This window comes from Nymphalis io, chromosome Z (genome assembly GCF_905147045.1).
Source record: "Nymphalis io chromosome Z, ilAglIoxx1.1, whole genome shotgun sequence".
Classification (NCBI taxonomy): Eukaryota; Metazoa; Arthropoda; class Insecta; order Lepidoptera; family Nymphalidae; genus Nymphalis; species Nymphalis io.
Window position 1 is genome coordinate 708,151 of NC_065918.1, and position 26,954 is coordinate 735,104.

At 32.0% G+C, this 26,954-nt stretch overlaps 1 protein-coding gene across 1 annotated transcript; it reads left to right on the forward strand.

Annotated features, from left to right (window-relative positions):
• Positions 1-6,116: 6,116 nt before the first annotated feature.
• LOC126780213 (phytanoyl-CoA dioxygenase domain-containing protein 1) lies at positions 6,117-26,377 on the forward strand. Its single transcript, XM_050504484.1, has 6 exons — positions 6,117-6,331; positions 17,951-18,097; positions 19,404-19,520; positions 20,059-20,209; positions 22,447-22,692; positions 25,059-26,377. Exons 1-6 carry the CDS (start codon positions 6,308-6,310, stop codon positions 25,244-25,246), a joined length of 873 nt encoding a protein of 290 aa, XP_050360441.1. The 5' UTR covers positions 6,117-6,307; the 3' UTR covers positions 25,247-26,377.
• The last annotated feature ends 577 nt before the right edge of the window (positions 26,378-26,954 follow it).

The window sequence follows — 26,954 nt, forward strand, 5'->3', positions numbered from 1 at the left end:
ACAACTTATAACTACTGTTGTTATACTGTATTTAGTTCATCAGTTATTATATATGGAAATTCCGAATTTCCAATTACATATACGGTTAAAGACATTTATTTTCTCAAAAGATTTACATTCAAATCACTTACAGAGAAAATTTATAACATATGGTATCACTTGTCGTAACGGCTATCAAAATATGACATTTGACTAGATGCCGATATGCCGTATGTATTATATAGACGCATGTAAATAAAGTGTAAATATTTTCGTAATAAAATATAACCTGCCTAATAGATCTAATGTTAAGTTATGCATACGATATGGTGTTGCTAGAGCCCACGGCGGGATAGATTAAAGAGCTGCTGAAAGACTTTGAGGAGTACGCAGCGGGGCATAGTCTAATGTATACCGTGGCCAAAAGTGAATAGCTGATCTTTAAAATGATGAAATTTATAAGTTGACGCATACTAACTATATCTTATTTCGTTGCCACTTCATAAAATTATTATTATTATTACAATGTAATCGTATTTCTTGGGATGATTGTACAAATCAAAGAAATCTTTAATAAAATAATTTCAATTTAGAAATACTTTAAAATAACAAGAAGTGCATAAAAATTAACAAAGTAAAGTAATTTATTATGATAACAAAGGAGGCAATTAGATAACAAAGGGAGAATTCTTGCATTTTCATCTTTAAAAAGTTTAAACGAGAGAGTATATCATAATATTAAATTGCAATGACTTTTGTTATTTCTGTTTTCTTGCTGTGCCAGCAATATTGTATCAAGCAGAGTTTTAAGAACACCGTGACTAGTAAATTTTTTTTTTGAACCAGCGGTACGTAAAATTGGAACAATTCTGAAGAAACTCCTATTATTATGGTAGTTATTCTTTCCGATTCACTCTTTAACGGTTTTCTCGATTATTATATTCGATTAAATAATAACATAAGATTTCAGCACAATGATTTATATTATGATATCATGCTGGTATTCGTTTAAAACGTGTATGAGATTAAATTTTCAAAATCGTTTTGTTTTGCTTTTGGACGGAATTCAACGAAATTTTGCGGACTAAATACCTGGCATGTTTGTAAATGGACGCCTATTTTAGTACACGACTGTTCAATATTTTGAACAGTGAATTCCTATTGGAAAGTATTGTTTTCAGGTCATTAATATTTTATATTAGCAGTTTATTTCATAAATAATGTTATATACTATTATAATCCCCTTCTTTAAAAAAGCATTATCTTGAAATTCAATGTGAAATTATTTCGATCGTGGTAGTCATTGTAATCCATCTGATTATTCGTGTTGGGTTGATTGTGTCAATCATCATCATCGCATCATCATCATCATCGAGATAGAGGAGGCAGTCTTCCTCCTCTATCTCGTACCAATTCTCACGGTCCTGTGCTAAGCGCATTCATTTCCTGCCATTTTTCTAAAGTCACCTGACCATCGAGTGAGGTTTAATATGCTCATGACAATATATATATATCACTAAAGGAATATTGTATGCTTTTCATACGAACCTAATGTATCATAGTTACAAAATCAGGGTGGCAGAGGAAATTATGCAATTCAGGTAATTTATCAATATTCGTGTGAGCAATATTGACAAAGCATCAGCAACAATGTTTTTATATCCAGATTTTAAACTACGTCGTATTTTAAGAAATCCAATTCGAAACGACATCGTTTCAATGGTTTTGGTTAAAGTAACAGCCTGTTTATGTCTCGCTGATGGATTAAGTCCTACTCTTTTCTAAAGCAGAAGGCTTAGAGCATATCCAGCAGACTGTCATTGATAGATACACATGTGGTCGAACGTAACGTAACAATATTACAATATTGTAATTAAATAAAAAAATGGAAATTCTGTCCAATATGTTATTATGAATATGTTATTAAGCTGAATCGATCAGTATTCAATGACGAATAAATAGTTTAACTAAATTTGTTTCATCGAAGATGACGATATCGTGTGCTTAAGGAAGACATTAAACGATGTTTATTTGATTGATAAATAAATGAGAAATCGCTTTAATATATTGTAGAACTGTACAGACAATAATAGCAATATATGTAGTTTGGTCTGTTCAATAACAGAGCAAACTAATAAATGCCATTTACTATTAAATTATACGTTGGTAGTTTGGCATTGTTTCCCAGTATTGTCGAGTTCTAGTTTGAAGAGCCAGTAACAAGGGACGTAACATCTTAGTTTCCAAGTTTGGAGATGCGTTGGCGATGAAAGGAACGTTTAATATTTCCTAAAGTGCATACATCTATTTATAGGCGGTTGTAACCACGTACAAACAAACAAGCCGAGCAAACGAACCGGAATTTGCTTAATAATTAGATCATTAATTTTATTGAGATCTTATTGATTTAATTCATTCATATATTTATTCATTCATTAAATAATTGATTGGTATCCGGGGAAGCACCATTCAGTTTACAAGTGCTTATTATTGTGTTTATAATACCTATAAATAACAGTCTGGGGGAATATGCTCTAAGCTTTCTGCTTTAGAAATCACGTAGCCCATGTGCCAATATCCCTACTAATTAATAAAAAAATGCTAATGTTGCTATATGAACTGTCCCCATGACGATGCTAATAACGACGTTGAATGAACCATTCGAAAGGCATTGACAAGAAAACAGACTAGATTGAATTTTTAGAATTAAGAATAAGTTTCTCAACCACTTTCCAGTTCAAATAACATTCAGGAGCGGATACATTCTTGTCTGAAAGGTATCAGTCAAACATTTTTCAATTGATGGTTAATTTAGCTTGATTTATTTGCAGCACAGTGTTATTCGTTATTGGAGTAAATAACAGAAGTATTATTAAAAATATTAAAATTATAAATATAATCAAAATAACTAATAACAAATAATGGTCGTAAGAGTTATTCGTAATGACAATAATTAGAAGGATATATAGACAGTTTGGCGCATATCTGATTGTTTTATTTATAGGGGTAAAATCCATGGTAAAATTGTACAAGAATGGAGAAATAATCGCCCCTGATACTTTATAATTACTGTAGTCATGATAAAAAGCGCAGTTAGTAAATTTGCTGCTAAAAATCTATCAGGCGGCAAAGTAAAATCCGATCATAATTATTTATAGAACTCACTTAATGAGAAATAAGTACTTCATGTTTGATGTATATCTCATTTTTAACTTGCTCAATATTAAATTGTTTAGTACTCATTAAATTACTCGTAATTTGTAATGTATATAATGTCAAAGTAGTTTGTAATGACTGCCTCGTTGGTCAAGTGGCTTAATAAAAGGCCGCAGAGGTCCTGGGTTCAATTCCCAGGTCGAGCCAATAAAAAGTTATTGGGTTTTTACTAAAGTTCAGAATGAAAGCGCTTTATATAATATCCATATTTTTTACCAGATTAAAGTTAATGTTCTATTTTCAATCTCAAATCATAGTAAAATATGGCAGAAGAAATATTATATTATTTATCTATAGAAGAAAATAATATGACGTATGCAATGAATATAATAGCAAACTTAACACGCTGACACACTTAAAATATTTCGCAGAATATTTCTTTGAGCTGGTGATTCTAAATCTTGTAGAATGTGATTATTATGTTTTTAGAATTAGTCATTTTCTTTTAAGAAATGTTTGTTTGTAAAACTTATGTTTAAGCAATTAACTTTCTTTATTGTTATGTTCATTTATTAGTGTGTTTGAAAATAGACTTAATATTATAGAATAATAGTGACAATACAATCTTAATCACTAAAATCATTCTGGAGTTCATCTCTAACAAATTCACCAACATTTATTATATATTTAAAACCATTCCTTTTTTAATTAAACATTATTATTATTGTAACATAAATTTGGAAAAAATCTTCGAGTTTATCATTGTTCGTGAGAAAAACCCGCAAGTAAGTGATTAATTTGTATTTGGAAATCTGTAAGCTTCCTTCGTGAATATATAAATGATTGTTTATACAACGAGGTAGCGAGAACGGTATTCGATGTACGTAAAATTTTAAGCTAGAATTCTGTGAAAGCCTCATACGGATTTTCGTCAAAGGTTTCGATTTTAACACTATCTCGTTCCTGACATATAAATAGAGTGGTACGCAAAACGAAGGTACAAGAATTTACATCACTGCGATTCTGTAATATTTAACTAATGAAATTTTACAAGTCAATCGAGATACACTATTTTGATTCGTATATGCTTTAAATGTAATAATAACAATAAAACGTATTAAATGTTATATTGACTGTCTCGTTGGTCTAGTGGCTTGATGTAAGGCCGCAGACCCAGAGGTCCTGGGTTCAATTCCCAGGTCGGGCGAATAAAAAAATTAATTGGGTTTTTTCTGTCAGAAAATTCTCAGTAACAGCCCGGTGTCTGGAAGTTGGAAGTGTGTACACTCCCGTGCCTGGGAAAGCACGTAAAGCCATTGGTCCTGCGACTAATCGCAGGACCAATGGCTCACCGGAAGGATGGCTGACGGAAGGAGTTCACTACCACTACTAATAGTGGTAGTGAACTCCTTTCGATCGTGTCGGATTGCCGTCCCATCTCATCCCATATAAGAGTTAGGGAATAGGGAGTGCACCTGTATTTGTGCACACATTTGTGTACTATAATATCTCCTGGGTAGTTGGCTGACTTTTGAGATTGGCCGCCGTGACCGAAATCGGTCTGGAAGATATTGTTATTATTAAATTTAATAATAAAAATAATCAATCTTGCATATCACATTCTTTTAATTTACGATAGTTTTTTGAGATGAGCTTCGAAACTGATTTCACGTATTAGTCAGACAGTGCGTTTGATTATTGCATTTGTGTGCGAAATGCATATTATGCATTGGTGTTGTTTACTTAGTTTGTTAAGATAGACAGCTTAGATATGCAGATCTTACCTTAAATCCTTACCTTAAATAGAATTAGATTTTTCTTTTATGTAATAAACAAATTAACTAATATAGTTAACATAACGCATGAAAAGCTTATTCGTTTATGTCGGATACAAATTTACTTTGCTGTTATTAAATTATTCTTAGCAGTTAATTCGTTTCGTTATTTTGAATAAATATTTTTAGACAATATATTTACATTTGAATGAACTTAAATACAGTAAGTTATTTGTAAAACTTTTCTTGACGTGCCTCCAGCACCGAGCTGTGCGTTGGTCGAGACTGGACTGTTCCAAATTTAAATATTGGCTATTGCACCAAAAGGAAAATAAAAAATTACCCAATGCTGATGTATTTCGACGTATAAAATTATAAATAATGGACAAAGATTCTAAATTACCAATATTGGCACTTTTGTTTTAATAGATATAATTGACTTTTTTATGTTTTTTTATTGTATTATTATGTATATTGTGTTGGGTTTTTACCTTTAGTAAAGAGATTATTAATATAAAAAAACATTATTCTTAATAAAAAACTTGCTTTTTAAAGGCCCCGAATACTTGACCGTTATGGAGTTTCTTCATCTGGAGGAAATACTGGATTTAGAATCAAGTCATGCGCATTATAAAGTTGCATTGTCATCGAAACGGAATCAACACTCTGACCGATTACCATGAAAGTTGGCGCACGTATGTTTTTTTTTTTATGGAGAACGTTTTTTCTTTTTTGTAATTCGCTATTAGTTGGTGCTGCAGCACATCAACTTCTATCCTCTTCAACGAAACGCTTTAAAATACCTATTTAAGTAATTACAGGCAGGACAAAGTCTGTCAGGTTTTTGTAGTAGAGTAAGAACTTAAATTGAATAATATCTTTCTCTGTGGAAGTTGAACAACTTCTTACCATATTATCGAACAAGATAATGTAAAGGCGTACTACTCACCAATATCTCTGTAAAATTAATACAGCATAAACATTTCAACGATTACTCAGATCCATATTTGTTAACACACTAATTTCAACATTTTAAACTCTATCATTATTCATGTAAGGTCTTATTTACTTTGCTTGTTCTTGATTCATTCGCGTACAGATGGTGTCAAACGCGCCCCCGCCCCTTGCTGCGTCATTGAGTATCAAGCGCAGACGCAGCCAACGCTTCGATCTTTTACGAGAATAATCAAGCTACGTCATGTCCACCGAAAACTGAATACGTATGTTCGCTCACCGTTTCAATATTTAGCTAGCGATGTATGAGTAACAATTTATTTATTCATAACATTTTAAAAACGTGAAGTGGTTATACGGTCCAGAATATTTTGACTCCGATCAGTTGTGTGCTGGTTTCTGTTTGCGACGGTTGCTTGGATTTTTTAGAAACATATATAGAAATGCGTCACACTTTACGGAACCAGGTGAATATTTTAGTTCATAGTCTTTATTAGCGCTTAGCGAATGTTTTGGCAAGCGTTCCTTGAACTTAGCCTTGCTGGTTTATCTATTTGGGATGCGTCTGCGCATAGCCGTGTATGAAATTAATTTGTACTGATTTGTTACTTTCCATGTGATCGTTTAATGTGATTGTGTGATTCACTTATTATTTTATTTATTTATATCCTTTTCGTTTGATTTCATCATATTTCTGTATATGATTATTTTTATTAAGTTAGTAAAAATGATTATTTAGATAAAAACATGTCACAGAATGTTATCAATTTTATCGCTAATGTGAACTCGATAGTTAAACTATTATATAAACATATTATGATGTAACTATTATTATTTTTTTCATTATTGTGTCTAAACGCTTTTGTCCCGATTTGATCTCTGGGCTTAAGAATCATCGATTGTACTACCATTTACGTTTAAGGAAACTTTATACTTTCAATTAACAAAAATCACAATGACCACAAATACCCAATACAGCCAAGCTAAGCCTAGCTATTTAAACTTCGACTACCGGTGATATAAAAATATTATTTATTTTATTACAATTGATTACTTTACAATTGATTACGCAACCTATTAGGTCCAGTCTCAAACCATCCAAGGTGGACAGAAAAAAATAATGAATTTATATATTACATAAAAATAATTTAAGAGAAATATTACATGAATGATATGGGACCTCTCAAACTTAAAACATGATTGTTTTCAGAATGAAAATAAGCTATAGTCCTCTTTTTTAAGTTGTTAAGCAACTAATAAAACTTATTTGTGTATGGAGGTGAGTGACCCGAAATTCGTCTTTTTGAATCATAAATTTATAGACGTTAAAGTAATGAAATGAAGTAAACAAGTAAAGTAAAAAATAAAGTAATGAAGTAGAGTAGTGATGTGTAAGTATTGAGTGTACAACCATTTATTTAAAAAATGCTTAATCTTTGTTAACAACAAACAAGTTGCAACATATTTATTAATTGTAATTTAGTGCATTTTAATGTCGCTCCGTCTCGTTTCTTATGTTTTCTTTTTTATATATATTTATTGCAAAAATAGTAATGACTTTTTAGTTTTGACCCTCAGGAACATAACGATTTAAACTATGTTTAAAAAAGGTTTGATAGGCTGCCCAATTTCCCTTTAATTACAAAACCGGTCGACTGTTTAAGCGAGTGATAATAGGTGAGCTCTCAATATTCGATCGTAATTGATTATCATTCGTTGCTCAACAGAAAAAAATAAATGATAGTTTAGATAAATTAAAAATTGAACCAACAAAATTAAAAGGTTGTAAATTTGTTGATCTATTTTTTTTTTGCTTTAATTTATATGAAACTCGATTCAAAGTGCCGTCGATTTAGCGCGCGATTTTATTCTGACGTGCTATGACTTTAGTTTTTAATCGTGATTTTGTTATAAAAACGAACTCATTGTATTCGACTCGGAATTTAGAAAATACGATAAAGTTCAACATTTTTGTTTTTCACGAATTAAATACATTAAGTTAAAAGTTATTTGAAGTTAAGTTTGCCAGTATTTTGGTGTAGACAATTAAATACAGGGAATAGCAAAATAAAATAATTTACATAGTCATCTAAATATGTCGAGCATTTCTAGATTAATAACTTATGTTATTTATTTACGCTTTTTACGCTTATGTTTTTTTTTTCTTTTTACGCTTATACATAACATGTATTTTGTACATGTATTTTGTAGTGGCGCACTCGGCGTTAGGGACACCGGCGAACACCAGACCCAGAACACCAGAACATACCCGTACCCCACATACCACTGTTCCCGTGAGGGAAACGCGTAACGCGTTTTTCCAGTGATAAAAAAGGACATATTATAATGTCCTATTCCCTCACTCTAAAAATCCGATAGGACGGCAATCCGACAAGTCCAAAAAGAGTTCAGAGGCAGGACTCACGTTCTTTCCAAGGCACGGGTGTGTACACACTTCCAACTTCCAGACTCAGGCCTGCTACTGAGATTCTTATTTATTTTTATATATTGATATAAGAAACACCATCGGCATATTCACAAAATAACAACAATAGTAGGCTAGTATAGTGTGATACACTATTCTCGGTAGTATGCGCAAGCGGTCCCGTGATGTTTCCTAAAGAGACGGAGTGGGTACCACCGGTTTTTAAGTATTTTTTTAATCGCAGTTTGTTTTATTGGTAAACGACGACATGTTTTTGGAACTGCAAGAGAGATTTGAGATAATACTTGTGGTGAATCGATTTCACTATGGAACAATTTATACGTAAACATTAAATCACTAATTGACCGACGCTTTTTCGCAGTGTCTAGGTTAAAATGTAATAAATGCGATAATTCAAACGCTACAATTATTATCTTTATAGGGTAGGAATCTAGTAAAGGCTTTCTGTATTCGTTCAAGTCTGTTTATGTGAGTTCCAAGCTGGTGATGCGTACTCAATAGTATTACGGATACGCCTGGATGCTTTTAAAATAATGATATTCCTCCGACCCGACCTGGGATTTGAATCTAGGATCTCGGGATCTGCAACCTTATATCGCAAGTACAACTATAATAACAATAACTTACGAGACACAAGGATCATGACGTAATAAAAATATATTTGCACGGTACAATTTTACCATCCGTTAAGATACGTGTCCTGCTTCGAAGAATCGTATTTTCAATAGAACGGAACAAGTTATTTAAGAAATCTAGATGCATATTAAATAATTCACTATTGCGTAAGTATCACGTAGTTCTTAGTATCTGAATTTCATGACGACATTTCTAGCAAATATATGAGATTGCGAGAGGTGATGCAATTCTTATACACTCAAAGGGAATCTTCGTAATAGTGAATTCAAATCGTACCTTACAAATATTTCCTTGAAGATTTATATTAAACGAGATTTATTTATACTCATTCGTAAAGACATTTCAAGGATCCAACACTTTATTCGTTGGAGTTGCATAAGATTTTATATTAAAATGTCGACGCTATTACGTAGCTTCGCTTATAAATTCATGTCAGTTTAAAGTTACTTCATCGCAATTCTTTTTGACATATTTTGAAGAAACAGAGTTTCTGATGAATTTAATAAACCATAAACCACTGTCAACGCTGACGCATGGGGTCTCGATTATATCCCTTGTGCCATTACACTGGCTCACTCATACTACAATTTGAAACCCAGCAGTACAGAGTATTATTGTTTGGTGACCACCAACAATTTATCAGCGTGACAGATGCCTCCGCAGACACACAACATAGGCTAGATATAAAATATATATAAAAAAAATTATATATAAGATACTCAAACTGCATTAACTCATTAAATAACATGTCTCACCAAAATAATAAAAAAAAAACTATTAGTTAAGTAAAAGTGACTTATAAAAATGTTAACAAAAATTAGACTGGTGTCACTGAGGTCTTTTTCATTAATTTCACTTCATATATGGATAACTTTTGCATGTAAATGCTGAATTTCCTGAAAATATCAATATCGCTATTATACCTATATATAATATTTGTGGAGTTCCCAGTTGCTCATAGATTCCATTATCAGACCTAGATTTTGATAAAAAATGGAAGTTTCAAATCGCCATATAAATGATTAAACACAAAAAAAAAAACAGTCGAATTGAGAATCTCCTCATTTTTCGGTTAAGAATATGTCAATTTATGGTTTAAGTTCGGACATAATAAAAATAAATTTTCATATAAAAAACTACGTGGGACGTGCAGTTTTGAATCAAATTCAATCAAAAATCAATCCCACTAATAGGCGGATCGATCGCTGTTTTTACTGTTCGTTAATATTTGCTAATTTCTCAAGTGTAATATGTCTAAGTGTAGTTGGAATACGATTATCCAGTTATTAAACATTTTATTATCGTTATAACGCTATAGACTTACTGATGATAACATTAATTTTATTTTATTTAAAATTTTTATTGACCAATTTATTGAAGTTGATACAAAAGAACCTAAAAGCCTAGAGAAGCAAAAGACCAGTGGGCAGACCACCCCCCGATGGTCAGACGATTTTAGGATTTTTTTTCCTTTTTCTCAAAAAGAGGAGAGGAGGCCAGCCCAGCAGTGAGACATTCACAGGCTGTTACGGTTAATTAGCACCTACACTATATAATAAGCTTAATATTAAATACTAAACAAGGAATTTGTCTGACTTCCAAAAAAAAAAACAATTAAAGAATCGCTTAGAGTTCTTATAAGACTATTGTAACTTTATAAACTTGAATTATAACTCATATAATTGTTGCATATACATATAGCAAAAAACACATATAACACGCAAAATTTTTAATTGCATACATATATATTTATTGAAAATAGGTTGGCAAACTATCAAATAGACTGACCAAAAAAGAAATCAAAATCAAATCAATGCTCCTCCAATCGAGGTAACTAAGACGTTATGCCTCTTGTGTCTGTAGTTACACTAGTTAGTGAACTCACTCGCCGAGTATTGATATTACCATACAATCAGTCTCTACATATTCTACACATTAAACATAATCCTTTGCGTTTCAATAATAAGGCTTAGGAAAACTGGTAATGGCCATCACCTGAAAAAACATGTACTGTCTGTTTCTGTGATTCAACACAGAAATTTGAAAACTTCTCTCTTGACGGTTTCAATGGTTTTCAGTGGATCAATTAACAGTTATTACGGGCACTCCTTATAATAATCAAGAAGTATTCAATAATTCAATTATTAATTTTAAACAATATAATATAAAACCTTATAAAGTTGAAACTAGACACGTGTAAGTCAATGCTGGAAAATTAATGATAAAAAATATTAAAATAGCAGTCAAAGGAAATATGCAATACTATGATTTCTGAGTAATATACTTTATCTATCAAACTCAGCTGCATTAACAATTTCCGTAATATTTGATATTCAATCACCACAAGTCAAGAGGATTACGTTTCTTTTTATGAAAATGTTGGAAGTTATTCGTTTTATGGTTATTAAATGAATACATGCTTCAAACGAAAATAACATGCCATCTCAGATTGAAATGGCTTCCTAACTAGCAATCAGCGATTGATATTCAAGAAAATCAATTATTATTTTACCATCATAATTTATATCAGACGTTATTTATAATGATATTGAATTGAAAATATGTAAGTACATTTTTAATAGTTAGTAGTTACACGTAGCCCTCAAGAGATGAGATGGCCCAGCGGTTAGAACAGTCACCCGAAGATTGTGGCAAACCCAGGCCAGTACCACTGAATTTTCATAAGCTCAGTTGGTGATTATAATTCTGCTCTGCTACACTATATACTACAAACAGTTCTTGATTATTAAATATATTTTATTTATAATACAATACTATTCCACTTAACAACTTATTTAAGCTTTTATTTTACTTTCAATGAACCGATAACAACTTCGTGTACCTTCAAAATGTCATTGTTTCACGAATCCATAGCGAATACCATAGACCGTTTTAGATCTTGACAAATAATGTTATGTCAAAGCAAAGTCAAAATTGTTTAGTGCTTCTAAAACAGTTTTTATATGTATGTGATATATAAAAACTCACAGCAGCATTATAATAGCTATGAAAAACAAGTAAGTATAAAAATATTGCGAGCAGTATTTACTCTTTGACTTTATTAATAAAATGAATGTAAATTGATTAGGTTTTTCCCGGTACATCAGATCCGAGAGCTCTTTGTTAGAAAATGAGAACAATTTTTCAACTTATATAATTTAATCCCTGACAGCGATATGGATGTAAGCTTTATTAACGAGAATGGGAAACATACGCAAATGGATAAATAGACTGGTCTCCACTGGAAAAACTAAGCTAATATATCAATACAAATTTGCAACAGCGATGCGCTAATATTGTTGCTTAATGGAACCATTTAACGTTTTATGACTTATATCAAAAGCAGCCAAAAATTGTGAAACTCTCATTATATAGCAGCGAAATCATTAGTATATATCGACACGCAGATTAAACAAAACCAAACAGACCAGACATGTAAACATTTATCCGGACACTTAGTGCATCTATGTAGGCTGGTTCGCTTTATGGCGGTGAGGATATATAAATTAGTTTATAGGTTATGTGCCACGTATAAAAACACTGTTATGCGCTCGCTTCGCCCGGTGCGAGCTGGTTAGTAGATGCTTAACAGTCTATTAAAATTGTGGATTTCAATAATCTGTATAACGAACCGCTCGTTAAAGTTAAGCTTAATATAAATATTATATTAATGCACTATTATAAAATTATTAAAATAAATAATTTATGATCATCCTCAATAACTTTGTGAAAAATTTAAATAGATAATATCTATTTAACAAATCATGACCTTTGCAAGAATGCTATCATGATTTTCCTGTTTGATCACGATTCCGATTCTCTGGGCGAAATATAAAACAACCTTTCTGCAATCAGTAGAAGCAGCGGGTGTATATGATCTAGAAAAGTTATTGCACTATTATTCCAAGGCTCAAGTATTTTAATTGCAAATAACACAGCAATATTATTTAAGAATAGATACGAATATTGCTACATTTGTTTGATTCCATATTTTCACCTGTTCTTTCATAAACATTAATTAAAACATTATGTCATCTTGTATCACTAAAATTGGCTTTGATGCTTCGAAAATTATCAATTCAACCAATTAAATACATTTATGTCACAAATTTACCAAGTTTTTAGAGCTACCTTGGTTTTATTACGAGCATGAGCTTACATATCCCGGTTATCACAGCATAGTTTGGCTCTCAAGTGCCACCTATTATTATTAATAATTCATTCTCTGTATTATCTTGTTATTGGAATATATTTTTTAATTATCTCTGTGTGTACAGTTTATCTTTGCAATAGTTTTCTTTTACTTCAATCCCCTAAAGGAACGAAAGAATAAAAGTAAAACTAGGAGATCGGTACTTAAGAGACGATTTCTCACTTGAGCATCATCTTAAATAGGGACCCATATTTAAAATACAAATTATCACATTATATATTATTATATATTATAGTATACCAAATACCAATAAACATCAAAAAACTATGAATGTGTAAGAAATATAAAAATCTACAGACTTAAAAACCATTTTGCACATTTCGAACGCGAAATAGACAACGCTTCTATCACTTGTTATCACATAATTGGAAAACATACACATATAAAATATATAGTTTGTTAATCAGTTTTTATTAAGAAGCTCTTTGGTATATATTTTGACAACATTTTTGTGTTGCGAATGTCTACTATTTTTTTTTATCTTTAGGCGGACTCCCTAATGGGCCACCTGTTGTACTTTAGTGCTGTAAGTAATATTAACCGTTTCTCACATCGTTATTGTTCCTTGGGAACTAAAATAAACAACAAAATGGTTTTGAAAATTATTCAACAAAATCTATATTACTCAACTATAGTACATGCTTTGCTTTCATTATAATAAATATAATTTGATTTAATTTACACATCCATGTAAATTGGTGGAAATGAGTAAAACCTGAGTTTTCTACCGGATTGGTAGTCTTATATTTTGTTACTTACTCGTATTTTTTTTTCATATTGATAAATATCATGGTTAATTTATGTTTATTAAAATATATGTGATTTGATTTTAATATCTATTTAAAATTGATCAATTGTTATTGAAAGAAGTTTAAATTAAATGTAAAACTACCTCGTAATGTACCTATAACGTAATACGTAATTTATATATAATGTACTTGTTAATTATTAATTTGTACTTTACGTCTAGCTGAGCGGAAGAGTTGACTAATTATAGATCTATATATACTCGTATAGTCTATTTCAACCACAAGAGGTCATTGGTTGAGGTCTTGAATATAATCTGTGATTTTCTTCATGGCGTCTTGAATGTCTGTCAAGTTGTTATCGAAACTTTGGAAGTAAAATTACAGTGGATGTAAGTAGTTCAGTGGAATAGTTTTATACAATAAATAAAGATGTATAATCAAGAATAATTTGTAGTGCATAATATAAGAGAACTATTAAAAACAAATGGAATATTTAAGTCTAAGGTTTGTTTTTCTTTATTCCTTCTATTCGAATATGCTAAATTAAATACTGTAAGCGTTTACTAGCGTTGCATAATTATATACATTTTCAGCTTTAACATAAGTTTTTTGCGTAAGTTATGTAAACAATTTATTTGAAATAAATGCCTTTACTTCTCGTGAATATCCTTCCCTATTGAGCTAGTTTTCGTCAGAGGTTAAACTTTTAAACCAACTTTATTTCCATACCTATCGCAAGTACTACTAAACATATATAATAAAAATATATTTTGCAATGGAACTCATTTTATATTCAATTATTCTACGATTCATTTTACAATAATGAGGATTTATTTATAAAACTTAAGGTATGTACATAAATAAACGTCAAAAGTGATTTGGCACGTACAATATAAGCGCTCGCTAACCAAATTCCAGCCGACCTCTTCCCCTTTATATCAACACGAGTCTTGACTTAGTGTATACGCCGAAATAATACATTTCGCTACAATTTAAATGTTTCAGTATCAGAGTTTCCGCAAGCCACGTTTTTGAAGAAGGCTGGCTTAACTCAATTTCATCTAACTAATTTTGATTTTTTGTCTCTTTATCATCGAAACAAACGGAATACATGATGATATTAGTAAAAGCGAATCCTTCACTTAGCGATTGCAGTTTTATCAAAGTATGTACATTGTATCATATTCTGTGTAGTCGGGTCACATGGCAGAATGGAATCAGTTTTAAGTACTATGTAGTGTATCTTTATATGTAAAATCTAGTAATTTCTTTTCATGTTTTTAATGATAATTAGCACTGAAGGTTTTTGTTTAATTCTTGTTAGAGTATTGTGTATTCGTATTTCCAATCGTATCTTGTTATCATCGTTTACTTGGTGGAAGGGCTTTGTGCAAGCCCATCTGGGTAGATACCACCCACGCATCAGATATTCTACATCCAAACAATATAAATAGTTAGTATTTTTGTGTTCCGGTTTGAAGGTGAGCCAGTGTATATTTGGTTACAAGGTTGGTGGCGCATTGGCAATTTAAGGAATGGTTAATATTTCTTAGAGTGCCATTATTAATGGGTGGCGGTGACCATTCACTATCAGGTGGTTCATTTGACCGTTTGCCATCTATTTCATAAAAAAATCCTTTTTACACGGTATTTATCTTTTTTAATCATTTCGTTAACGACTCGCAGCCAGCACTGGATCCTAACAAGAGTATTTATGTGCTTTATGTAATTGGTGACTCAATCGCCTTTGATGAAATGAACGACCCATTATCATACACCAAAACCCACGATTAAATATTTTAAAATCGCTCAATTGGCGTCGTTTGTATTACCTAATCATGTTATATAGTAGTTTCATAAACGAATTGGTATGATTTAGTTCTAATATGAGAATATAATTTAATTTCGGAATAACACAGTCATAATATTTTTTTTTATTACGCCCCTACACGGAATGGCCACCGCATCGCACAATATTGGAGTAAGCATCTAAAAATATCGAATGTTTAAGCTTAAATAACAAACACGTGGGGGCGGACACAAAATGAGATGGGTGTAAAAAAATATTGTAATTAGTATATAAATAATAAAATGGGTTCTAATTTCGAATAGTGAAAACCATTTTTTTCCTTGAAGAATATTAATAATGTTAAATAACTCTAGTTGAATTAAATTGATGAGTCCATACGATAGCTTATGATGAGTCAATATTAAGAATATTCTGCATTTCATATTATAAGGAGACTATAGTATTATTATCTACCGTTAAACTATACACTAGTAGATTAAGCTCGATCAATATTTTCTTGAAGTGAACTTTTGTTGATAATTTCAACATCGAAGTTGGATTCCAATCGTTTTTTAAATCGATTGATGTCATAATTCTTAAATTATTATGTCATAATACTTCAATTTAATATATAATGTATATCAATGAAATGCCGCGTAAGAAGTAGAAAAAAAAATATATATAGTACTCATTTTCGTTTAAAAAAATATGTATTTTTAATTACCCCTCATATATACTGGCATTGTAAGATGTACCTATAAGCCACTTTTCAAACTGTCATTGCGCCACCAAGTTTGGTTTCTAAGGTCGTATGTATCTTGTGCCTGTATCAACGGTAATCACAAATACTAACAATATTGGCAACATGGCAGAAAAACCTACCCAGGTGAGTTTGCAAAAAACCCGAGTGCCTTTAATACTTTTATTCTTACGAGTTATTAATGATGATATAATTTTACTATAAATAAGTTACATTACAGAAACGAAAAGTATATATTAATTATACAATAAAATCATATTTATAAAACAAAAAACAAATAGTAGAATTTGTCACATAAAAAAAATCATAGAATTTTTTTGATTCAATTTCAACTTCCCACCCATATATTTGAATGGGTATGAAAACTAAAAAAAGTTTCTCTGGACTTTGATTAGATTTGTTGAACACATGAAACGGCCATGATAAACCAATACATTTAAAATAAGAATTCAATTAGTATATATAAAAAGAAAAATTCATTTTTTCTATCATCATCAATGATCATTTATAATCAACATTGATCATTATGAAATTTTGTAAACACGTAAGTTTTTGGGGTACCTGCCACCCGCCAATGTTGCCGAAGCCACTGTTATGATCAATGAGGATTTCTTTGTTTGACGATGAGTCGTGCATCTGATAGTATTATATAAAAAAGGTTCTAGCAAAATACCATTTAATTATTTATTAACAGAGATATTTGAGTTGCTAATGTAACACACAGTGTTAATAGTAGTGATTAATATTATAATAGTTTTAGCAATGTATACTTCGTAAGTTTGTTCTCGGTATGCATTTGAAAATAGACACAATATCGACCGACCTAAATGTACTGTGAGTCTTTTTCTATTTAAGTTGTCTGCCTGTAGACTAGAATATATAATACACGATCGAAGGATTTTGTAGCAAAGGTAGTTTTTTTTATTTCTCAGATAATATTTACCTTTTGGTATATCCAATATATACCAAAAAGTAAATATTTATATATAATTAGTTCCACGTAAATGAATAAAAAATAAAACAGATCTCACAACTTCCATGTTTCCTGCCTTAAAAATGAAGAACTTCTATACAGTTTTCATAAACCATTTAATACAGATTTTATTAATAAACAGTAACTTTAATACGAATACTTAAATTTTTGACTACAATATAACGAAAATTTATCCTTATTGGAGTTCATCATCATCCATTCATCCATATTGGATTAATCTCCAAAAACTTAAATAAAAGCCAAAATACCAAATCTGTTATTTTAGTTTCAAAACGGGCGAATACCCGTATAAACTTTCGGCCCTATTGATATCATCTTTAAAAAAGTAAACTGTAACTGTCTCCTACCCCACCTAGCAGTATAACCCACCTGAAAAACGCAATAAAAAAGAACATTTTGAGCTGTCAGGCAGTAGGTGTTTAAAATTTTAAGACACAGAGTATTTCTTATTGTAAGTACATATAGACACCACAAACTGACATAAGACACTTTTTTTTAGTTGGAGCAGGATGGTTATGTCGTGTTGGAAGATTTTCTCCGACCGGCGGAATGTGACGAACTCCTGGCTGCTGGGCTGGAGCTGACCAAGCAAGCACCTGACTCTGATGACAAGACCATCTTCTCAACTTTAGAAAACGACAAACAAGTATAAATATATTATACTATTTTATATTAATATTGTTAGTGTTTGTTATTTTAGTGTATGGCAATGAAGAAAAGAAAAGAAAAGGCTAGCATCTTGATAACTTTAATTTAAGTTATCAAGACGCCTATATTAAATAGCAAAAACGATTAAAATATTTTGGTAAGGTTTCGGATTTTTTTCATACATTCGGCCTTCAAGATTTTGGCCAAGTAGAATATAGCCGTAGAGCGTTCATCGATTAAAATACATTAAGGTTCTTTTACCCCAGGGATTTTGGTGGAGCTTTGATGAGAAACGAGATATTTCAATTCAGACCTGATATAAATTTGTAGTGGGCTGAGTGCATCTTGGCTTGGCTTCTTAGGCTTCCCTTCTTACAAAGCCTACACGTTGACGTAAATAGTAAAAATCTTAGAATCGAATACAAAAATAAGGATATACCTAAAATATTTTCTATTTTCAAAGTTTAATATCAAGATCTTATGTAATAAGATTCTAGAATTCTAGAATTTCTAAGATCTATCCGTACTTTACCGTACCGTACCGTACCGTAATACTATCCGTATCAGAAATCTTAGAAAATCACTCATAATTCAATTGAATAAGCAGACTAATGCTGAGATTAAGTAGTTTATTCTTGAATATTCTACAAATCAACCTGTTTATTTGTATTAAACATTTTTGTATATCTTATTGCATGCATTTATGTGACGAACTCTCTAATTGAAGTCTTAAAATATGTTTTGATTTTCTCTTTTAATTATATATTACGCCAAGGTACAAATAATTACATGACGTTAATATATATTTGTGAATAAAAGAAAAAATTATGATATAAACCAACCCATGGTAGAATTTTGTACCGTCTGAGTATTCTCTCACCAGTTATTCTACCGCCAACAAGCAAACATTTGTAATTTCAACTTGAATGATGAGTGAACCAGTGATGAACCATTCGTTCATGTGCCTTTCTAAAGTAAATAAAATATCTTAAATGTTTTTATACTCATTAATTTTTACAGAAAATTTATAACAATTGCTTAAATTAATCAATTATGATGGTCAAATTTATAATCAAGTGTGGTAATGGTTTTCTTTAAAGTTTTACTTGAAAAAAAAAATCGGTTATTAATCAAACTTCACCATTAACAAAAATAAAACCTTAGTTTTATACAATCTTAAATAAATTCTACTAAATGAATACGAAGCAAGGCTACTTAGAACATTCATTTTAATTTGAATACGATGAAGCTTCGCTGCAGCGGCTTAGAGAATTATTAATGTTTATTTCTAAGTTTTCTTTCAGCAACTGAAAGACAGGTATTTTCTGGAAAGCAACGACAAGATAAGCTTTTTCTTTGAAGCTCAGGCTGTTGGAACAGATGGAAAACTTCAAGTGGATCCCAGTGTGTCCTTGAATAAGGTGAACTATATTGATTTAACGTTTTTTTTCTTTAAAATTTCATCCCGGCAATATTGTGTAGGTGGTTAAGCGTGTGTAAATTTTATACAAGCAATTGCAACATAAATAATAAATCCAAATGAAAATGAATTTTAATTAAAAAATAACTCAACTATGGAATAGTTTTGTTCGGAATTATATTACTTGCTCATCAATATCTAAATTCAAGAAATACCATTAGCTTAATTATATTTATAAAATAACATAACTGATTTATTTGATCTCCCTACCTCAAAAAAGAAAAAAAAAACAAAGTTTACTTATACGAGTTAATTCAAATACGAGTTAATTCAAATTATCCATACCTAATTACGTACAAACGAATCTTTATAAAATTTTTATAATACATAACTAAACAGTTTTAGTAGGTGTCGTCGTCCCAGCTTTAGCGTATAGTTTTCTTACATTTTATATTCTTCAAAATTCAACACTAGATATGTATTTAATATCTATAATGTGTAACTTTAATCGCTTCATTTTAAATACATATGTGTTCCAGGTAGGACACGCGCTGCACCTCCTGCATCCCATATTCAGATGTTACACTTACAGCGACAGAGTGAAAGCAATTTGCCGTGAGCTCGGATTCAGGGAACCAGCAGTTGTACAAAGCATGTATATTTATAAAAATCCTGGCTTAGGAGGAGAAGGTAGGCACTTAAGATAATTTTGTAATTTTGAATCGTGATTAAAACATCTTGTAAATCATATAAAATGTAAGGCTACCATGAATATTGATTCATCGGAGATGATACATCTATGTAATCTCGTGTTAAGTAATACCTAATTAATGTTTCTATTTTTATATGTACTTTACGCCAAAGTTGAAAATATCTGAGGAATTTTGTTATAGAAAGAATGCCTTACCCCAGGAAGTATTTATTGACTTTGCGGAATCGGAAACATGACATTATTAGCTTAGCCTGCCGTCTCGGGCTTATACGGTGACGATCCCACTGAAGCTTACGAGAAGAGCGAAGAACTAAAGTTATTAATAAAACGCCTTAACATCGGTTACATTAACATCACTACTATTTAATATTTATTTATGTTTTTGTATACATTATATATATAAACTGTTGGTATAACTCTATTGGTGGTAGGGCTTTGTGCAAGCTCACCTGGGCAGTTGCCACCCTCTCATCAGATATTCTACCGCAAAACAGCAGTACTTGGTATTGTTGTGTTCCGGTTTGAAGGGTGAGTGAGTCATAGTAATTACAGGTACAAGGGACATAACATCTTAGTTCCCAAGGTTGGTGGCGCATTGGCGATGTAAGCGATGGTTAACATTTCTTACAATGCGAACTACCTATACTATAAAAAGAAAGGTACTTGAGTATGTTGTTTGAAAATACTCATACATACATAAGTATTTCTTTTCGGTTGGTAAATAACTTTGTAAGTTAATGTTTATAGGTATGTAGTTGCCGCGTATATATTTCTTTCATGGTTTTGTTAAATTTATACTCGTCTGTCACTTTGACAAACGAAGTAAAACCTAAATGTATACAAAAAAAAATTAAAATAGTTACTGTACAAATCGTGACCGCGTGGAATGGTGGCAAGAATTCTAGCAGCATTTCTCCTTTGAATCGCAATTCCGATTCTCTGGGCGAAAAATTAACCAGTTAGTCGGTAATTGACAATAAGTACTTATTATTAAGGCATATAAAAGACTTTTTAATAACGTACTTATTATTAAGGCATACAAGGCATATAAGTATATACAGATATTTTTCTCATGGCCGATTGTATGTTGTTCTACCTAGATCCGTCAGTCTCCGTCTACGTACGATTTATTAATCCCGTAATTATATTATTTTATCTTTATCGCACGGTTATTATGTATGACAAGATTATTTTTTGTTCGCTGGCTTAACTCGGTCTCTAGCTGGGTTCATGCTTGACATTTATTTTATTAGATTTTTAATGAGCAAATATTTGATATTAATTAACAATAATATCGGTAATTGGAAACAAATTAGAACTTGTTATAACTTTATGTTATAGAGCGAAGTCAAAAGCTCACTAACGAGGTATCTGAAACTTGTATGGAAGCACTTGAAGTTTTATTTAATTAAAGTTCGTTATAAACATAGTTTTTTTTTTATACAAGAAATTATTAATTAATTCAATTCATACTTGACAACATTTTTTAATAATATTTTGTTACAACTATTTTTTTCGATTTCTGTACAACATTTTATGTTGCACAGTAACAGCCTGTTAATGTCCCACTGCTGGGCTAAGGTCTCCTCTCCCTTTTTGAGGAGAAGGTTTGGAGCTTATTCCACCACGTTGCACCAATGCGGGTTGGTAGAATACACATATAGCAGAATTTAAAAGAAATTAGAAACATGCAGGTTTCCTCACGATGTTTTCCTTCACCGTCAAGCACGAGATGAATTATAAACACAAATTAAATTAAGCACTTGAAAATTCAGTGGTGTTTGCCCGGGTTTGAACCCACGATCATCGGTTAAGATTCACGCGTTCTAACCACTAGGCCATTCGGCTTATGTTGCACACTACTTTATTAATACTCACAATATTACCCACGTCAAGCTTGAAACAAACAGAGTTACGTGAAAATTTGTTGACGTAAAATATATATCAAGACAAATGTAAAACACAAATAACATTTTTAATTAATTATAGCGAAACACGACCATATTTCAATGTATATGATTTTGTCATAATAAGCAATAAAACTTTAATATTAGTTTATTACTATTTAATAATAGTTTATATATATATATATATATATATATATATATATATATATATATATATATATAGGCATGAGACGCACGCAATTATGTCATGTACATATTTACAAAATATAAGTAATATTTAAATATTATAATGTTCAATATATTTACAGTTGTAGCTCATCAAGATGCGACATACTTGTACAGTGAACCGGTTCCTCCAATCGGTTTTTGGATCGCCCTCGAAGATGCAACCATTCAAAATGGCTGCTTATGGATGGCTAGAGGTTCTCACAAGTCTGGTGTCCATAGAAGACTTATACGGAACCCCGACAAGGAGTCCAACCAAGCTTTGATTTACGATAAAGGAGCGCCGGTGTATCCACAGTCTGGTTTCACAGCGGTACCTGTTAGCAAAGGTATTTGGACCCATTTATTTTATAATTCACGCATAATGTTTGATTAATGTTAAAATGATTGCATTTAGATGCCATTGAACAATTAGATGGTAAATTATAAATAATTTGGAGAAGTTATTTATTGTTACAATAAACCATAAAACGTTTGTAGAAATTATAATCATGTATTTTATATATTATTATATTCAGGTTTAAATTGCGATCATAGCTTTTTCTTTAACCGACGTTTCGACAGATATTCCCAGGGAATATCTGTCGAAACGTCGGGTTCTTGGTCACGAGGTGATTCAGTCAGCTCTAGGTCGAAGGAAGGAGGTATATTATATGGAGAATATAAATCGTGAAAGATTTATATTCTCCATATAATATACCTCCTCCTCCTCATGTAGTTTCGTCGTTGAAATAGCGGTGACATCTCTTTTAGGACTTTTATAAACACGTATCTGGTTAAGCATAATTATGTATATAAATACCTATATATATCAAATACGAGTTTGTTCAAAAATTAAAATACACGAATCGTGAAGGAAAGTTATTTTGCAGGTGTCGGGTCGCATTTTAACAGATTGGTGGTAACAGAAACAGCTTGTTAATGTCCCACTTCTGCGTTAAGGCCTCCTCTCCCTTTTTTGAGTGGTGGAGCTTGAAATCCACTCAAAAGGATTAGATACCTTAACCAAGCACTGGGATATTGATAGCCTGTGACTTTATATACAGTTATTTTGTATATCGGTATAGACGCATTGGTTGAAGACTTTCGTCTTCAAACAATGCGGTATAGACGCAATGTTTGAAGACGAAAAATCCCAAGCGAATTCTTCGATCGGCTTCCTTCTCGAAGTTGTTCCTACCGACTTGTATTATCTGTCCTAGGTAGGTATATTCACTAACAACTTCGAGAGGTTTCCCCTCGACGTATATCGGTCCCGGCACGACATGCCTATTGAACATGACCTTGGTCTTGTCCAAGTTCATACCGAGACCGACACACCGGAAAGACTCGCCTAGGCTACGCAGCATTTCGGTGAGTTGTTCCAGCGACTCTGCTATGATGACGATATCGTCGGCAAATCGAAGGTGTGAGATGTACTCGCCGTTTACATTGACTCCATACCTAGTCCAATCCAGCGTTTTGAAAACGTCTTCCAACGCGTTGGTGAACAGTTTCGGGGATATAACATCTCCCTGTCTCACCCCTCTGCGCAGTTGGATCGCCTTCGTCTTACAGTCCTGGATGTGGACAGTCATTGTAGCGGCGTTGTACAGACATCTCAGTACCTCTATATATCTCCAATCGATATGACATCTCTGCAATGAGTCGAGCACTGCCCAGGTTTCGATGGAGTCGAAGGCTTTCTCGTAGTCCACAAATGCCATACACAGCGGCTGATTGTACTCTTCGGTCTTCTGCACAATCTGCCGAACAGTATGGATGTGGTCCACGGTGCTGTAGCCTGATCGAAAGCCGGCTTGCTCTGGGGCCTGGAACTCGTCAAGTCGTCTGGCGAGACGGTTCGTGACGACTCTTGAGAACAGCTTATACACGTGACTCAGGAGGGAGATTGGTCTGTAGTTTTTCAAGAGGGTTTTATCACCTTTCTTGAAAAACAGTACCACCTCACTCCCGCTCCACGTTTCCGGGGTCTTGCCATGTTGGATGACGGAATTAAAGAGGCTTGCTAGCTCTTTCAGGACCGGAGTCCCGCCTGCCTTAAGCAACTCTGTTGTGATTCCGTCATCTCCCGGAGATTTGTTGTTTTTAAGCTGTTCTAGAGCCGCCCTAATCTCTCCTTGGTCAACGACCGGGAGCTCCTCGGAGTAATGGCGCATAAGAGGGGCGCGCTGGTCATCAATACTGATTCCCATCATTTGATTATAAACTATAGAAAATACAATTCTCTGGACAGTTTTGTTACGACAATGTTCGTTTAAATGATATATTCTAAGCAATAAATACGAACGGAGACGAAACAATGGATACTGATCTTAACTGAAGACACAGGTCCAAATCTGGGCAAAAATCACTGAGCCTAAAGGGGCCAAAGGAGCCTGACAGCCTAGGTCTAGGCCAAAAGCGGCCTAGACACTTACGAATCATACCATATGTGTCGGATGAAAACATACCACATATCCACCAACTGGCATTGGAGCAGCGAAGTGGAATTACTCCAAACCTTGTGCTTATCAAAACTCTTCTAAATAAATTATCATAATAAATTTTTAATAACAACAAAGAAGTTATAGGTAGCAGAATAGAGTAACTAAATAAAACTGTTTCTTTTGTCGTATCAAATATTGAAATTCCTTGAAAACAAATATCCTATGTACTCGTATGTGTAAATTGAAAAATTTTTTCCATGTTCCAGGTACCTGCATTTTAATACACGGACACGTCGTCCACAAAAGTGCTCAGAATAAATCGGACAAAAGTCGCCACGCGTACACATTTCATGTCGTAGAGAGGCACGAAAATTCGTATTCACCAGACAACTGGCTGCAAGAGGGGGAGAACGCTCCCTTTCAAAACGTTTACACAACACCTCAAATGGTTTAATAGCATGCCATTACATATGTATAAAGTACCAAGCCACGAAGATGTTATAGTCTTATTAAAATACTTGTGACTTTTTAAAACGAATAAAGGAAAAATATTTTGCTTACTTATATTTCAGTTGAAATCTAAAACAAATCGTAATATTAGATCTTTATTTACATGAGCTATATTGAATACGATAGAACTGATAGTTTTGTCAGTAGACTGGTTGAGTATATCAGTCCACTGAGGTATCATTATCACCACGGCATGGTGCATTGTCTAAATCGATTTTAATTATTTTGTAAATGCAACCCTAAGAAATAAACTATATTTATTACATTCTAAAATCATTATTTTAAAAAATATTTACAAATATCATATACATTTTCCTTATATTTTCGTGATTAATTATATTTCATAAATGGACTATATTTATTTCAATTTAGACAGAAATGTAGCTCGTAGGTTTTATAGTCTATTAACACACCGATGCAATTGAATGTGGCATCGATTTTTCAGACTCTCTTGCACAGTTGATATCATAGTTTGGTTCTATCTTTGTCTTATCTATGATAAACAAATAAATCATGCGAAATCGGAATGACGCTGTGCGATGTGTGACGATACATCGCGCTTTAGGTATTTAATATTACGGTACTTCCCCTTTATGTACATGAAATCCGTGAAGAATATTAACATAAAACTTTATTAAGTCTATTATATAAAGTGTATTTCAAAAAATATCAAGTATTTACACTTTTCATGTACTAGGCGATGCTAAATAATTATATTATAATGATTATAAAATGTTTATGTAATCGTATTCGAGTTATAATAAAATATTGTTATTTTATTATAAATTTTAGCAAAGATATATCAATCGTATAGAAGCTCATAACGGCTCAAATAAATAATAATAAGAATCATTATTTTTATATTTGTTATTTATAAACGTAATAAATATAATTGGTTTGATTAGATTTAATTATGAATTAAAAGTGTAGAATAAAGTGTTTTTATGCATTTTATTTGCAAAATAATAAATTATGTTTTTTATTAAAGTAATAAATACCAAATGTTTTCCATAATGTGATATATCGCGGTTAGCGAATTACAATGTGATACTTTGTACTAAGTAAACATTAAACATAACAATGTATTTTATTAAATCACCTTTTTTTATACATATAGTATAGGTAGGCGGACAAGTATGGGCCACCTGATGGTAAGTGGTCAATAACGCCCATAGACATTGAAAGAAATTATAAGAAATGTTAACCATCGCTTACATCGTCAATGCAGCACTAACCTTGGGAACTAAGATGTTATGTCCCTTGTAATTACACTGGCTCACTCACCATTGAAACCGGAACACAACAATACTAAGTACTGCTGTTTTACGGTAGAATATCTGATGAGTGGGTGGTACCTACCCGGACGAGCTTGCACAAAGCCCTACCACCAGTGACATATTCAAATAAATCCTTCTTGACAAAACTTAAAACTAAAAATGGCGGCTTCTATGACTAAGATTGTAAGTTATCCATCCATACTGTTCAGAAGTAGTTTTAGTGGAGTACGAGAATCTTCCAACCTCTCAAAATTGTTGTTATAGTTGTTGTCAACTTTTGTATGTAAAAAAAACTATAAATAATTATTAAAATATGTTCAAAATCTAGCTTCCCCTAACACAAAGCATGTCTATCAAAAATATCTCATAAATTAA